This window comes from Corapipo altera, unplaced genomic scaffold (assembly GCF_003945725.1).
Source record: "Corapipo altera isolate COAL_440 unplaced genomic scaffold, ASM394572v1 55, whole genome shotgun sequence".
In the NCBI taxonomy this organism is placed as follows: Eukaryota; Metazoa; Chordata; class Aves; order Passeriformes; family Pipridae; genus Corapipo; species Corapipo altera.
The window spans coordinates 6,688,789-6,705,571 of NW_020884882.1; the positions used below are offsets into that span (position 1 = coordinate 6,688,789).

The following is a 16,783-nucleotide window of genomic DNA, read 5'->3' on the forward strand; positions in this document are numbered from 1 at the left end:
AGACTGTTTCTGGTTCCTGGTGGTGCTCTCTGGCTGGACCCTTCACAGTGACCTGACCTGAGCTGTATTTTCCTAGTGGGAGGACTGGTGCCATTGGAGCAAGGCGCTCCATTTGCCTGGTAGAATTCCTTGAGGAGATCACAGATTCATGGTGGGGCAGCTATCTGGATTTGGGCTGAATTTGGTGCCCGTGAGGACTCCCAAGCAAGGGGCCTCATGCCGATGCAGGTGCCTGCTTTGGCAGGTGTCCCTTCCCTGTGGATTTGGGGAGTGAGAGTCAGTTGGGCTGGGAGAGTGGAATGCTCAGTCCTCAGGGCATCTGCTGCAGCTCCACTGTGGAGTCCCTTGCAGGTGGCACATGTGGAATTTTGAGCATCACGTCACCTGGGGCTTGCCAAGCAGGAGATGTTGGAGGCAGTAGGATTTGGGGGATGGAGAGTGCAGACCTGATGGAGGGTGGTGGAGAGGTTGGCAGTCCCAGCAGAAGCTGGTCACATGTTCAGCATGTAGGGACCACATCCTCTCCATGGGGTGCTGGAGAAGAGGACAGAGGGCACAAGGCGCTGTCAGTGAGGTGAGTTTTGAGTGGCCAGTGCAAACTGTCATCCAGAGGCACAGGAGGTGAGTGCTGGTATCCTAGAGCAGTGATTCCCACCTGAGGAAGCACTTTCCTCTGAGAGAGGTGTCTTCCTGCCTGGTGCGCACCTGGGCACCTCTAGTCCCTGCTGGTGGCTCAGCTGCTCTGTGGGACTTATGAGCCCTGGGGGGCAGGGGACCTCCCTGCTTGGCTTTCCGAGTTTGTTTTCTAGTTGAACTGTTACTGTTACTGGATTTTTTTCCCTGGCAGTGTTATAAACTAGGAGTGGTTGCTGGAGGCTGCAACTCCAGGTAGCAGGGAGGTCATACGCTGGATATCACCAGGCTGGGCTGTGTAGTCCCCAGGCAGGGTCAGACACCTGGCTGAGGCAGGTTTTAGGGTACCAGTGTGTGTGTTAGGGAGGGTCTGGTGGAAGTCCTGACACACCTGCTATTGCCCACCTCCCCCAAGCCCCATTGCTGGTGCTTGGCACCCATCACCAAGCCCCCAGCCCTGCTCAAGCAGGGTTTTGGGTGCAGGCAGGTGGGCAGGGGTTCCCTGTGGAGCAGCCCTGCCTTCTCTCCCACTGTCCTCCCCGCAGCTCTGGAGGAGACAGCTAACAGCTGCCTGACAAACTAAAGGGTTTGCTGTCAAGAGCGCTGGGCCTGCAAATCAGATTTTGGCTTTGAACTAATTCAATTTTGCTGGAAAATGATGAAATCGTTACACTGCTGCCTGTTGGGTCGCGCAGCTGCTGGCTCCGGCAGCGGAGTAGTTCACTGCTTCCTCCTGCACTCCTGGCTCACCAATGCCATGTCCCCTGGGTTTGGGGAGGGGTCTCTGCCCCCCTGCATTTTGGAGGTAGTTCTAAGCTTGGAGAGTCCTGGAATTGCTACCTGGTGGCCAGTTCCTGTGAGCAGGTGGATCTCAAGGTGCTCTCTGGGTCCTGCAGACGTGTGGCTCTTGTGGGGTGGAAGGATGTGTGCCATGATGCAGGTGCTTCTATGTTCATATGGGGTGGGTTGGAGAGTACCACCCTCCCCCAGGGGATCCAGGCAGTGTTTTCTGTCCCTGTCCTTCTCTGGCTGACAGGCTGAGCTGCAAAAGACATGACTGGATCATGAGTCAAGCCCTCAGCTTGCTGAGAACAAGCCAAAACAGACCCCTTGGAGCATGTTACCTCTTTCTGGCAGGAATTTCTGTGCCCCTAATAAAATAAAGCCACCTCTAGGGTGGGTGATGACAGTGACGGATCTCTTGGTAGTGAGTGCTGGCCAGAAAATAAAGGCCATGTTGTTTTTTAATTTTTAAGGAGGCAGAATGCAATTGCTCAAGTCAGTAGTTGCTTGGGAATTACACCCCATCCCTATGGAAAATGTGCAAGGAGCTCTCTTGCTCTACTCCTTCATGGTTTATGCTGGAAGAAGTTTTGCCAGCATTGCACTCGTGGTTCTTGAGCAGCACAGGGCCAAGGGATGCTCATCCCCAGTGCTGCAGGGTAGCTCTGACTCTCCAGAGTTAGTGTTGGAGCCAGGAAGAGAGGCTGCCAGGCTTGGCAGATAGCTCAGGAGATGTTAGTGGTTCCTCTCCAGCGCTGGCGAGAGGAGTGAATTCCTGCCTCCCATTTCTCTCTCTCTCCTTCTGGGATCCAGTGATGCAGCAGCAGGAAGGGTAGTGAGCTGGCTCAGGAGCAAGACCCCTCGTGCTGGTGTACTCAGACTTGTGTATGGAGCAGTCACCTTGCAGAACCACCCTGTCCATTCCTCTGCACCAGCCCTGCTGACTAAATCACCCCTGAACCCCTCCAGAGGCTCTGCTGCTGACAGTGTTTCACTGAGAGGGGTTTGGTGTTGTGTGAAAAGAGCCAGGCTCTTTTCTTCCCCTGTGCAGTGCAGGGCTGGGGGTTCTGTGTGCCTATGGCCATACGTGCTCAGTGCACCTGTGCATTCCCAAACTGGGGGGATGATGGTCTGGTGTAGCAGGGATGGGAAAGGGCACCGGGCTGGAGCTGGAGTGCAGATATTGCAGCAGGGAGCTATTTAGGGTTCTTGGAGTCCTTGACTCCTGGGCTGACAGTGTGGGCAGAGCCAGTGCCTGGAGCATGCAGGATGTGGGCATCAGTTTTCCCTGGGCCGCTCCAGGGAGAAAATGAGTTTTGACTCCTCAATGGGGTTTGCTGCCCAGCTTGCTGGCACAGGGCAATGGCTGGTGACAAACGGGCCCAAAAGCAGGCTGGGATAAGCCAAATCCTTTCCAGGGCAGTCAGAAAAATGCAGGTGGTAACAAACTGTACCACACTGAGATTATTCCTGAGCAGCGATTAATGCACAAAAAGCCTGGCATCCCAGCCTGGCACTTGGTACTGGCCTCCTGCAACCTCCTCCCTGGCTCCTTGCATCCCCCCTCATCCTCCATTGCAGCCCCTGGAGGGGCACAGGGGGATGAGCTGAGCCTATAATGGTGCTAACTGGTGAATTACTGGCTAATTAATAATGCTGAGTGATGTGAGCCTTGCCGTGCTGTCTGCTCCCTCATTGCTTTCATAAGTGGGCTTGAAGGGAGGCAATGAGACAAGGCATGTCAAGGAGACACCCGCTACTGCTCACTCAGTGTTGTGGGCCTGCTTTCCCCCTCCTTCAGGCCCCTTTCCCCAGGAAATCCAAATTTCCCGACCCTATTCTGGGGAGACAGGTTAGTGCTGGGAGAGAGAAGATTGCTGTGCTGCGCACGTGGTGCCTGGGGTGTCTGGAGTCCAGGGGCAACTGAGAGGGGTGCCAAAGGAAAGCACAGAGAAAAGGAAAAACTAAAAAAAACCACACCAAAAACACCACAACAAACAGCTCCCCCTTGCAATGGGCTGAGGCCGTGATCCCTGCAAACCCCCCTGTAAATGCACGAGCAAGCAGACCCCAACGCTTCCTGCAGATCCCAGCATCCGCAGGCAGAAACGCTGCAAGGTCACTGGCCCTCGCGTGCCGTGGTGCGTGTCGGTCCCTGCCGGCACTGGCCGGGGACAGCTGTCCCGCTGTCCTTCCATCCTTCCATCCCTCCGCCTCGACTGTCCCTGCAGCCCACATCTGCCAGGGAAGTCGGTGGGTGCCATAACCCCGGTACTGCTGCCCTTGGCCCGACCTCGCTGTGCCGCCTGTGCTTCCCTAACGAGGCAGTTTGCTGTTAATGAGCTAATTGTCGGCGTAATTATTTATCGAGGTGGTGGCGGCGTGGCGGCGGGCGCTCCTCGGTCCCGGAGCGCAGCTGTATTTGTCATTTCCCAGAGAGTATGTTGAGACAAAGCAGAGAGCAGTAAACACCGTAAACATCTCTCCTCTTGCATATTCAGCAGCCGAGGGGTTGAGGAAGCTGCAGATTGAGCTCGGAGAGAGCAAAACCTGCACCCAGGGGTGCCAGGGCTTCAATACATTCACAGCATTGCCCTTAACCCCTCTGCTACTGTAGGTGGCTGGGTGGAAGGTGCTGAGGTTTATTTGGGCCGTTGGGGACAGAGTTTTTTCCTCAGCAAAGCACCTGAGGGATCCCGGCTGTTGGATAGGAGCCGTGTATTGGCTGAAACATCGCTGGCATCTCAATTCGTGATTGGGAAGATAATTCTCTCTTATCTGCTCTTTTAAAATTCCTAGCCTGGTTATGCAGAAGAGGATGCATAAGTGTATGTTGGCCAATGGATAGAAGAGGGCAAGGCTGGGAATCAGAGGGTGGGTGGAGAGGTCCTGATTCTCCTTCCCTCCTTTTCCTGTGGTTGCAGAGATGTGTGGTGCCCCATGTTCCTGTTTTGGGGGTCCCCTGATTTCTCATGCCTGGCTGTAGGAGTTCCCCAGTTCAGTGAAGGGTGAGCAGCAGTCGGGCAGGGAAGGGAGCTGATCTTTGTACATTAACTCAGCATCCAGGAAAACCAGAAGTTAGAGTAACTGAGGAAGCAGCCCAGCATCCCCAGACCGCCCAGGGAGGCTGAACGTGACCGGCTGGCGTCGTTCCCTGTCCTCCCCTGCTGGAAGGCTGGCACAGCAATGAGTTCCCACTGCAGCTGGGAGTGGGACCACTGGCCTTGGAGCTGGCATGGCAGCACAGTGAGGAGGGCAAGCAGTGTTGCCATGGCTGTGGGAGGCTAATGCCGTTGTAGCTGCGAGTGTATTCTGCTGGGGCACAGAAAAGTGTGGGTGATTGTGGGTTATTGGTGGGAGCTGCTCTGGGCTGACCCTTGCTTCCCAGGCAGCAATGAGTGGGAATTAGAGCTCTGTACTGCCCTTGTGTACGTGGAGCTTGGGAGCTCGGCATTTTCCCATATGCTCCATGCACATGCTGTATGGATTTAAAACCCCTTGGGGACTGGCATGCATTTGGAGGCTGCTGCTTGCCAAAAATCCTCTCTCTCCTTAAAATTCAAAGTTATATAAGGAACCTTGTGAAGCGGAAGAATCCTTTGACTGGATCAGGCTGTCTCCCTGTTGGTCATGCCTGCCTTGCCACTCTACCCTCCTGCACCCGGGTTCGCTACCACCCTTGCGGATTTGGCTGAAGCCCCTTCCTGGGAGGGGACAGGGATTTTGCTGTGTGACCATGTGAGGCTGTTGCCTTGTGTGGGACCTCTGGGAGGCCCATGTGCCCCCCCCCCGGCCAGATAGCTGTGGCCAGGGTCTGTTGTTCTGCTCAGCAGGTGAGGGTGACGTGGTGAGGATGGTCGATGATTGATGTATGAATGCTGTCGATCTGGTCCTGGTCCCACTCCCCCGCCTGCATCTCAGCTTTCACAGGGGCAATCCCTCTGGCTTTGCCTTTCCCATCCTCAGGACTGTCCGTGCTGGAGGTCCCTGCCATCATGGCCCTGAGAGCTGAGAGGGGCCGATGCAGCACTGCCTCTGCCTCTCCCTGGGCTGAGCTTGCAAAAGCTTCTCCCAGACCCACGGGCTCATGCTGAACTGAGGAGGCAGCTGGCTGAGTCAGGCGCCTTGTATGGGGCAAGGCAGCATGGAAAAAATGTGGGGATTTCCCAAAGATGTTCCTGCAGGAGGTGGAACAGGGCTGGCAGGTGGGTAGAGTGTTTGTTGTGTGAAGCGAGGCTCTTTTAGGAGCCCCGACTCGTTTGCCTTGGCACGGCCTTGGCTGGGAAGTGTTTTGTCTCTGGGGGGAGGCTGGGGCGCAGGATTCAGCCCCAGCTGCCTTGCTGCCAAGCTGTTTTCTTTTTGGAGCTAGCACCGGGATGAGGAGGAGAGCGATGTGTGTGTGCTGGGGAGCTTGTGCTGGCATCCCACGTGTCTGAGATAGCAGCAGCGGGGACGGAGGGGGAGCAGGGATGCTGCGCTGGCTCCCGCTGGGTTTGTAAGTGCTACTCTGTAAGATGCGGAGGACAGAGAGCCTTGGTCTTGACCTGCAAAGCTTTTTCAGATATAGAGAGGGCCTGCATACCCTCTGTCCCGAGTGCCTCACATCAGTGTATAGGGAATGTTAGGGAAGCATCAACTCGTGCCTTTGTCTTGTGAGGTGCGGTGGCTGGGATGGGGGGGCAAGGGATGAGGCTGTTGAAGGGGCCATAGCTGTGGGGTGAATGTGGGCGATGGCTGATGGCCGTCTGGGAGGTCCAACATATTGAGGCATTGGCAAAAAGCTCATCTCTCCTCTGCTTTCTTTTGACAGCCGCTGCAGATCGACGATAATTTCTGTGGCCAGGATTTTAACCAGCCATTGGGCGGGACCGTCACCATCGAGGGGACCCCACTCTTTGTGGATAAGGAGGATGGGATGACCTCGGTGGCTGCCTACGACTACAGAGGACAAACTGTTGTCTTTGCGGGCACACGGAGCGGGAAGATCAAAAAGGTAGGAAAGTCCTTAGTGATGATGATGGGGAGGGATGACTGCTGTGCCTCCGTGAGTGACTTGATATATTGGGAGTAACTTACAAAGGGCCAGTGAGGGGCAATTTCCCATTGCTTCTCTCTGTCAACCAAATTTACAAAACCTCTGCCTTTTGGAAGGGTTATAACACAGGGAAGTTGAGTCTTTGCCACTGGTGGATCACAACCCATCTTGTTATGTCTCAGGGCACATGGGTTTGCTCTGTAGCTGCCACAAGGGGGGCTCTGTCTGTCCAGATCCATATGGCCTGGGCAGGGTGGGCAGAGGTGGGTGTTGATGGCTCCAGCCCGGTGATGGGGAGACTTCACTTCCCGTACCCCGCCACGGCACAAAAGGCTGATTGTTGGTGGCAATTAGCAAATAGCTCTGTGCGTGCCTTTCTCTGCCTGCATCTCCACAGGGCACGGATTTCCTGTTATCATAACATCATGCCTATAATTATAGCTGTACATGCCCTGTATAAACAGAGCTTCCATTAACACATCCTCAGCCAGGGAAAGGCTGTGTGAAGGTCCTTGTAGGGTCCCTGCTATGGACCAGAGCTTGGCTGTGGGGTCTGGGCTGTCTTTTTGTGGCTTGCTAGATGCTCCACACCCCATCTTGGGCACAGCATCCTGCATTTTTGCTATGTCTCCTTATCTGTGATGGTCAGGGTGCCCTGGAAACAGCAAGGTAGCTCCCCTGGCAGGAATCCAGACCAGGGTGCCATTGTGGGTGATAATCCCTGTATGTCCTGCTCCCCCTGCCTGTGCTTCCCGTGGACTCTTGACCAACCTACCAGTGCCCCTGCCCATTAGCAGAATTTTTAGGTACAAGGGCAGCATGTGTTGGAGTGAGGGGTAGGATGGAGGGGTCCTCTCCAGCCCCACATCTGCTTGGCTTTCTGTGATCCTCGGGGGGGTGCACAGTGGTAGCAGGGCTGAGCAGGGCTGTGGGGAGCTGATGGAGGCAGCTCATCCTCCCTTCCGGATCGATGAGGGATCTAAAGGGACTGGTGTCATGTTGCTGCCAGCTTCTCCTGCCTCTGGGCTCCAGATGGGGCTTTTAGGTGGGGATGGGAAGGAAGGAGCATGTGGGAGGAGAGTTCAAAAAGCCATGACAACAGTGTTACACCTCTAATTCCTCATTTATCTAGAGGGGCTGGTGGTTGGTTTTTAGATGGTAGATTTGATTTTTCCTCTTTCTCCTTTACTCAGTTTTTCTCTAGTCTTTGCACCTTCAGAGCCATTTGCCAGGGGTGGTCTAGTTCAGGTGCCTGACTAGTGTATGGGCTGCATGCTACAGCCATGACTGCAGCCAGAACTTGAAGCCCAGGTGTGGTTTCAGTGTCCTCCTTTCCTGCAGGGCTTTCCCAAGACCTCTTTTTCCTAGTTTTAAACTTGGTGCCCCAAATAGCTGGTCTCACTCTCTGGCCCTACAGGGCAAGAGGACATGGAGCAGCTCCATGGAGAATGAAGAGATGGGTCTCAGCCCTATCCCAGCACAGGGTTGCTGAGCAGGTTTTGTAGGCTTATCCTACTTGGAGCCCTCAAATCCCCTGGGGTTGCAGAGCTCTCCAGTGGCAGCATGGGAGCACTTCACAGGCTCCGAACCCTGTGCCATGAGGGCTCCTCCTCGTCCCTGCAATGACCTTGAGGTGGGCAGCCCAACCCTCCTGCGGCAGGGGCTGCCTGGCTGCCTGGCAAAGTGCTGCCTCAGCAGCTACCTGATCCTGCCGCCTGGCTGCCGGGACCAGAGGGAGGGAAGGGCGGGAAGGGGCTGCTGACCTGTCTTTGAGTGGCACCAATGTGTCCTCAGCTGGGGGATGCGATGCCTGACAGGGCAGAGTGTAGCCAACGTGGCTCCTCCAGGCAGAGGGTACAGGGAGAGGGGCTGCATCCTTCAGCAGCGGTCACAATCCCTCTGCTTTTAAGCTGTTAGCGTTTTCCACCATCCCCTTGGCAAGAACCCACATTAGGCTTGATGCAGCCTGGTGCCTTCTCTGCCCTCCTGCTGACCCCCCCGCCCTTGCCAGAGCCCCTGGCATCTCCTCTGGGAGAGGAAGGGCTGTGCCGACAGCTGGGTGCCCCCCCCCCCTCCTCCCCGTCCCCAGGAGCTCTGTAATAGATGCTGCTGTGCTGAGGGGCACCAATATCACCATCTGGGCTGGGGTAAGGTCAGGGCAGAGTCACTGCCGCGTCTGGATTTTCCTTGGATGGCAGCTCTCATGCCCAGCATTTGTCCAGGCTGTTGCGTGCAGACAGAGCCTCCTTTTGTCCCCCCAAAAAGCCACACGAGCCTCTGGCTGCCCTGCAGCCTCTCCCCAGCCCTGCCACCAACAGTTGCTGCTGAGAAGGCAGGGTGCTGGGCAGCACCTGCTGCCACCACAGCTGCAGGGAGTCCCCAGTTTCGGGGGGTGGAAGGATCTTGCAAACAGTGTCAGATTTGCAAAACTCTGTGCAGGACAGGAACTGTGGGCTGGGCTGGGGAGGCACTGGGGGGATGGAGATCCTGATCCCTGGAATACTGAGTTGCAGCAGTGGAGCCCATGGCAGTCTGCTCTCAGCTTGTCCCTGCAGCATTGCCAGGCAGGCAGTTATCTTTGGCTGATCCCGAGTTATGTGGAGAGGCCAGGCTTGGAAAGCTCTTGGTCCCGCGTGCTCGCTGTCCTCGGTGCCAGCAGTCATGGGACTGGGGCGCCTGGGGAATTCCTGCCATGCCCAGGTGAACAATGTGGGGATGGCTTTCCATGCTGCTGGGGCTGGCAGTGAGCCACTTCCTCTGTACTCTTGAGCTGGCACAGCAGGGACCTGGCCTTGCACCCTGTAGTCTGAGGGTGCTGTGGATAGGGAAGTGACATGGGGACGTGAACCATGAGCATGCTGCAGTGGGAATGTCCAGGGGATGTTTGTGCAAGGGAAATGAGACTTGCTTCCTAATGCTCTGGTTTTTCCTGGAAACCACCTGTCCTCACTTGGCAATCTTTATATTGGACAGTTATCATTTTCCCAGGTTGTCTTTCCTATTTTCTGGGTGGACACAAAACTGTGTGTTATTGCAATGGGAGTGCTCAGTTATGTGCTGGAAAGGCACATTTGACACTGCACCTGGGTCACCTTTTGACCTGTGTGTGCCAAGGACTTGATTTTGGCTGTACTTGAAGTGTTGTATGGAGAGAGGGAAGAAGAATGATACTGGAGGGGTACTGGTACTGCAACCCCTTCCCAGTAACTGCACTGTGCTGGGCTGGTGGCTGGAAGCTGGAGCAGTGGGATGTTCTGAGAGGTGCAGTACAGCCCCTGCTGCCTTCCTTTGCTGCCATCTGCTCCTCGTTATGCAAACATGGCATTGCCTTGGGGCTCTGCAGAGCTCAATGTAGCCCTTGTGGGTTGACCCAGTTTTGGGTGCTGCTTGGTTATTTTTGGGGGCTGAGCTGAGCTTCTCTCTCAACCCAGCCGGTGGCTCCCTGCCCACAGCCGTCCCTGGCTGCTTATGGGGCAGGGAGGCTGAGAACTGTCCCTTTTGCCACAGCCCCACAGGAGATTCCCAGCACCACTGAATATCCAGGTGTTGGAGATTGCTAAGGCAGGCATAGTTGTGGGATAATGCAGCCAATTCATCCCAGCAGGATAGCACTGGACTACACATCCCTCGCAGCCAGCCAAGCTCTCATTTTTTGAGGATTATCTGGCTGCTCAGTCACCACTGCAATCCCTGTAGCTCCCTGCCCTGTCCTGAAACTGGCTGGCCTTGGGCATGAATGTATCAGAACGTGTCTCTGTTGGGAATCTGCTCCCCTCCAGGCCTTGTGCTTGCCACGGCTTGTTTATTCTTTCCCACAGAAAGCACAGCTGAACTGGCCCTGTGTCTGCCTGATTTGGTTTCTCCACTTAAATAATTAGAATAATAAACTCTTCACACTAAGTGGGTTATCCCCATCCCTGCACGACAGGACATGGTGCTCCTCTCCTGTCCTGGGGAGGGTGGAAGGGCTCCCCGGCAGCCCCCTGTCCTGCCGAGGGCAGGAACATGGAGGTGCTTTGGGAAAGCAGATTTGGCAGCCCATGGAGGCACCCCCTTTGAGTCCTCTTAAAGCTTTGGATGAGGAGGCTTTGGTGTGTTCACAACCCTTGGTGTGTCTGGGCAGAAAATAGGTGCTGTGAAGAGGGGGCTCTTTTGAGGATTTCCCTGTTGCCTGCTGGCTCCCTTCCGATCGCAAAAGCCCCCATGTGTTGGCCTCTAGGGTATGATGCATGACCTGATCGTGGTCCATGTGAGCTGGGAGGAGATGCTGTCAGGCTCCCTGCCCACTCTGCTGGTCCCAGTCCCCACAGATCCTTTCGCGTCACCCTCTGCTTAGTGCTCAGGGTAAGCAGCTCCGGCTGAAAAGGGGCTCTTTGTGTCTCGGCGCGTGAAATCCGGCTCCCAGAGCGCGCGGGAGGGCTCATCCCCCCTCGTGACCCTGCTGCTGGCTACCCTACTTACTACCTGTGCCTTGGATGGCTTTTATTTTTTTGTCAGAGGTGGGAGACAGGACGTATTTGGGGCATGAAGCCTGCCCTGGCCCTTATGGTGTCAGCCGGTGACTCTTGAGGACTCCCCGAGCATCGACCCCTGCGCAGCCCCTGAAATTCTCTGCTGCCTGTGTTGCTGCCTCTTCCCAGCTGGCTGCCCAGCACAAGGGCCTTTTGTTCCTCCTGCCTCTTCCCTCTGCCCTCTCCCCCTCCCTCCCCATCCCATCCTCTGGAGACCCCTCGTCCCCTCCCCATGTGCGTGCAGCCCCCATGGGTGCCTGTGCCCAGCCCCAGGAGGGAGATACGCTCCTCGGAGCATGCGGCCGCGCCTCTCCCCAATCAATGGCAATAATTTTATTGGCATGACAAGGTAGCCGAGGGTTGCCAAAGTGAATCCATCAAATACCTCTTGGCGGATCCCCGCCCCCTCGAGAGCTCTCGCTGGAGTCGTTAAGCTGTTTTAATCAAGGTGGAGGCTGGAGAGCTGGCATGTTAAGTGGATGGGGTGATGGGGAGGGGGCGGCAGAACCTTCCCCGTTCCCCGCTCGTGGCAGGGAGCACTCGGCATCGCCCCATTCCTGCTCAGCAGGAAGGGGCCCTGCTCGACAGCGTTGGGCTTTGTTGCACCGCCCGGCTCTGAACAGGATGTCTCATTGTTGGAGGAAACAATTAGAAATTCATCGTGAACCGTTGGCCTCTGGGATCTGCCGGGGTGGTGAGGCCATGGCTGCAGGCAGCTGCCAGATTCGTCCTCGAGTGACTCCCGGAGGGGAATGCCACTGGGGTTCCTGCTCCTGCCTTGTGCAGGATGGATGGGGATGAATATTTCCAGGCTCTTGTCCCTCCAAGGGATGCTCAAGCGTGCACACACAGCCTTGGGGAAGCAGAGGAAGTGTCAGGAGGCTCCCTCCCCACCAAACTCTGCTCCCTCCACCCTCTGCGCCCCCGGGCTTTTTGACTCACAAGCCATAACCCTCTTTTTTCCCCCCCCTCCCCATCTGCTCTGCTCTCTGCACAAAGCCGGCAGGTGAGCGAGGAGGCCTGGGAGCCTGGCGCCTGGCCAGCCGGGAGGCAGCAGGAGCCAGCCCTGCTCCAACCTTCCCTGCCGAAAGCGCTGACGGTGCACGTCTCGCCTCTCCCTGGCGCCGGGCGCCCGCAGGCAGCGTGCCGCCTCACCCCATCCATCAGCCCGCCCCGGCTCCCGCGGAGCAGCTGGCACTAAGGTAGTGTTGCTGCTGGACTTTGCCGGTGTCAGGCAAGGTGACTTTTGGGGAGCAGTATGTTGTGAAAGCTGGAGGAGGCTTGGGGATGAAGGTGGATCCCAAAGACCCCTTGTCTTCAAAACGGCTACCAGGTGTAAACCTGGCTTCTGTAATTGCCCCAGAAACGGGTCTGAGGGCAAAGCACCTCTCGGCAGCCCCTCGAGACAGCTCAGTGCTGCCCTGCAGGATGTGCTCAGGAGCTGGTGGGTCTGTGCCCGCCAAACACGGCAGCATCACCTTCACAGCTGGTCCCTGCAGACCATCCTATGCCCTGACAGGGGCTACCACCCTGGAAGTAACGTGGAAATAGGACTGGGAAAGGAAAAAGCCTGCGGGTTTCTGGCTGCGTGCCTTGTTGGTCCTGCCCCTGTTACTGTAGGGCTGTGTAAGGCATTGGTGGCTATGGCGTGGCAGTAGTAGGAGAGCAGGGTGGATGAGTGATGCTTTGGAGTCGTTAGTGAGGATGCTGAGCCCCTGTAAACATCTGGGTGAGAGTCACTGGGGGCTGGCGATAGGAAAAGGGGTGTGTGGGCTTGCTGGGGGCATGCAGTGCCAGCAGTGAGCACTGGGTTTTCCCTCTCGGCTGGTGGGGTTGGTTTGGTTGGTGAAGCGTGAAGCTGCTGAGCATTTTCTTCTGCATCTTTCTGCTGCTGAATGCAGGGCTGTGGCCCCTGTCTGTGACCTCTATTCTGCTGGGAAGAGCAGGAGCACGACTCTTGCTTTGGACTGTGCCTCCTGCTGGGGACCTCTGTGGTGGCTCCATGGGGATAGGGTAGGGGGAAAAGGCACCCCATTGAGATGGAAATGAGTTGGGAGGGCCCAGCTCTGTTGGATCCCTCCTGTTGGAGCCATTGTGCCTATTCACTGTCACAAACATTGACTAATTTTGGCTTTTCAGGTGGGAGAATGGCCCCTACCTCCCACCAAAGGCAGCCGAGAAGGAGGATCAGGAAGGCAGCAGTTTGGGAGGCAGGGACTGTTGGTATGCCTGGTGGGAAGGGGCAGTGCTGGTGTCCTGCTTCGCCTTTGTGCAACCCCATTAACCCAGATTTAATGGTGCCTGAGGAATTTGCCCTCAACCCCTGGCCTGCTGGAGGAGGGAAGATGTGTGCTTAGCAGGGGCTCAGTTACCTTCAGTATTGTCTGGGTCTCTGCATGTTCCAGCATTGCCTCGGGTAGAGACGTGACCGCGGCGAAGGTCAGACATCCCCATGGGCTGACCTGCCTGATTTCCCCCCCTGGACTGGGAGGAAAATCCATCATAAATCAAGAGTGAGGTGGAGGTGTGGTGCGGCACTTGGGGATGCAGGATGTGGACTCCAGCTGCCCCTTAGTGGCTGCTGGAGCCTGTCATCAATCTCTGAGACTTTGATACACGGAGAGGTCGTTTGTCTCCAGGTCCAGGCGGGGATGGTGCTCAGCCCCAGATTGCTCAGAAGAGCTGCTGTTTGGCCTCCTATCCCCTGCCCTTGCTAATGATGGGCTTTTCTGAAGTGGAGCAGGAGAATGGATGCTAATGCCAGGCTGGTACTGATGGGAAAGGAAGAAGGAAGGTGCCCCGTGGGGTTGGCATTGTGGGGTGAAATAAGAGTGGAGGAGCTGGGCTGTGTGCTGGGTGGTGGTGAGGATGCAGACCCCTGGGATCATGTCTCTGTTTCTCCCCGGATGCTTTCCCTGGGTGACCTGTGCTATACTAGAGTTGATCCTGGCACCTCCCTGCTCTTTGTGTACCCATGGACCAGCTGCCAGTACGAAACCTCCCTGTGGCAGTGAGAGCAATTGTCTACATGGGAAGCAAGTGGGAAAGTTTTATTTAATGGATGCTTAGTTCTTTTAATGCCATTTAGCAGCTGGAGAGAAGGAAGAGAGCCAGTGCTGTGTGACAAGCCGACTCTCTGCAGACTAAGAATGATCTGAAGTAGTGGGGAGCATCCCTACAGTCTGGCAGAGAAAGGCAGGATAATGTGATAGTGCTTTAATTTGTCCACACTTTGTGCTCTTGAGGGCAGCATTGGTCGGTTGCTCTGTACTGGGACAGATCTGGCGTGCCCGGGGTGCTCAGCGCAGGGATGCAAGGAGAGGGACGCAAGGAGGGGTTGTGATGGTAGAGCAGGTGCTGGGGGAAGCATCTCCCTCCCTCCATAATCCCCATATGGGCAAAGGAAACAATGCTGGGCTGAAAAAAGCCAGTGTGGGTTTTATTAGCTACAACCCTAATGATGTATTTTGGATTGCTCTCCTGCGTGGATAAAAATTACCAGACCTTGAACAAAGGGGAAATAAAAAAGTCTCTCTGACCTTGAAGCTGTTCGTTCACTTGTCTTCATTTCATTCCCCTCGGCTGGGGATGCGGGTCAGTTTTGGGTGCTATTTATAGTCCGCTTCGCTTGGCGGTTTTCTTTACAAAGCGAAAGGTTGTCACCTTTGTTTCTGATACTGCAGAGAGGAGCTGCTCTAGGGAAAAGGCAGTATAAATGAGAAATTTCTCAGAGTGTTCCTGTATGCGGCAAAGCTTTGTAATCTTGAAAGATCAAAAAGCCCTGGACTGCCACCCTGAGCTACTTGTGCGACGGAAACCAGGGTGTGTGGTGCTTGTAGGGGTATGGGATAATACTTTACTGTGCTGACCAGTGGCTGCTGGGGCTGGTTGGCACCTATATTTGCTCCAAAACAGCAATGCTTTCCATTTCTGAACAGCTTGGCTCGCTTCTCCACATCTGGCATGGTTGGCTTTCGTTGAAACAACGCTTTAACTTAATTTTTCCCTTCTCCCACCCCCATGAAGGAAACCGTGGCTGTGTTTCCTATCTTCACTGGAGCCACAAGTCCACAGAAGCCCCGTTGCTGAAGTGGCATTCCCTGCCTGCGCCTGCATCTCCTCCTCCAGCCCCTTCCCTGACAGACAGAACTCGTTGAAACAACAAATGTTACCATAATTTAATTTTCAGGCAAACAATAGTCCGGGGACAATGTTAAATTCATGAAACTGGCTTAATGCAATGACATTTAATGAAGCAATTTGTGCGCTAGCGTGGCTGCGCGCGGTTCTGGAGTAGCGGGGGTGCCACTCCACCCTGCTGGGCAGTCCCTCTTTGAGAACAAGACTGGGAGAGGTTGATGCTCCAGGGCAAAGGAGGGGGGTTGTCCTGCTACCCCTCCAGGCTGTGTGTGCTCTTGGAGTGCAGTTTTCCCATGCTGCTCCCTGATGCTGCTGCAGTGTGGGCTGAGAGCCGCTGAGTCCCAGCTCCATGGTCTGGCCCAAATGGGAAAGGTTTATGAGAATGTTTTGGGGCAGGAGGGGCTGCTTGCCCTCTGCAGCCTCTGCTTTCCCTGGACCTTTCCTCCTTTTGCCTGGAGACCTGGAAAGGTCCTTTTGTCCCCCTAGCCTCCTTAGTGGGCCAGACGGAAGCCTCAAGTGCTGTAGCATCCTATCTCACACCGGAAAAGCAGGGCTGGCTTTTCCCTCCAGGTCCACCCTGGGTTACAGTATCCACTGGGCTGTTAAGTGGGGCTATTCCTTCCAGAGCAAGAGTTAGGAATGATGTTGCACTGGGAGAGCACAGGCTTGCTTTGGGAGGGTTACAGTTCATAGAGCAGGTAAAAAGGGGCAGTTTGGAGGGTGGAGAGCCTGGCTGCTTGCTCCAGGGGTAGATTGGATTTGTGCCATCCCACCAGCATCCCTTGGGCACCCTGGCACCAGTAATGTGTAGGCTTCTGCTGTGTCCCAGGAGAGGCTTCCCCACCGTTTCTTTCCCTTCCTTGATTGACAGGGCCCTGTAGATCTTAATTATGTGCCAACATCCGCTGAGCCAACCTGGTGCTGCTATAGCTGGAGGCTTAATGCTGGTAATGCTGCTCACTGGGCTGGCAGCTCCTGAGGTAAGGGGTTTCCTTGCCTTTCTAGGGACAACATTTAATCCTTGCTGGATACAATGGAGCTCTAGAGCTGTGTGAGTGGGAGCTGGGGTAGTGGCAGGTGAAGGGATGATGTTAAAATGTGTGTGTGATTTTGCTGTGGCTGTTCTCTGGTGGAGCTCAGGGAGGAGGGAGTTGGAGACACATGGATGCCATGTCCTTCAAGGACCCCTGGTCCTATTTCTCACTTTAAAGGAGACAGCATCCATGTCTCCAGCAGGGCTCTCCTCACCTACAGAAGTCCTCCCTGTCCCTCTTGCATCCTCCCAATCCTCCCAGCAGCAACCCCTACCAAAACCTGAGCTCCACCAAACTCATGTCACTGGCGATGCTCTTCCCAACCAGGACTTAAAGCTGAATTTTTACTGCAAGATGCAGCAAAATCCTCTGAGGATGGATTTTGGGCTCAACAGAGGTGCTCGTAGGCAAGCTTGAGGTCTGTAGAGCAGTTTGCAGTCTTGAAAGCAGTTCTGCTGGTCTTGGAGGCTGGGTCAGCACCTGGCTGTTCCCTGTTTCCCCTGGCTTTCTGCTTTCCATTAACAGTGGTCAAAAATTAATTGGTAGCTGCTGAACAAAATGCAACTGAAAAAATTCATGGAGGGAAAATATGGTGCAGTTTTGATGTGTGTGTGTGTTTCTCTCTCTCTATATATATGTATGTATTT

The 16,783-nt window shown here is 55.3% G+C and overlaps 1 protein-coding gene across 4 annotated transcripts in view; it reads left to right on the forward strand.

The window, feature by feature from the left end:
* The window catches only part of PLXNA1 (plexin A1), a 119,710-nt gene that overhangs the window by 15,847 nt on the left and 87,080 nt on the right, over positions 1 to 16,783 (forward strand). For all 4 annotated transcript variants that reach the window (XM_027640246.1, XM_027640249.1, XM_027640247.1 and 1 more), the window contains exon 3: positions 6,227 to 6,409. In XM_027640246.1, coding sequence (XP_027496047.1) covers positions 6,227 to 6,409 — 183 coding nt within the window. The remainder of the gene's footprint in view (positions 1 to 6,226; positions 6,410 to 16,783) is intronic.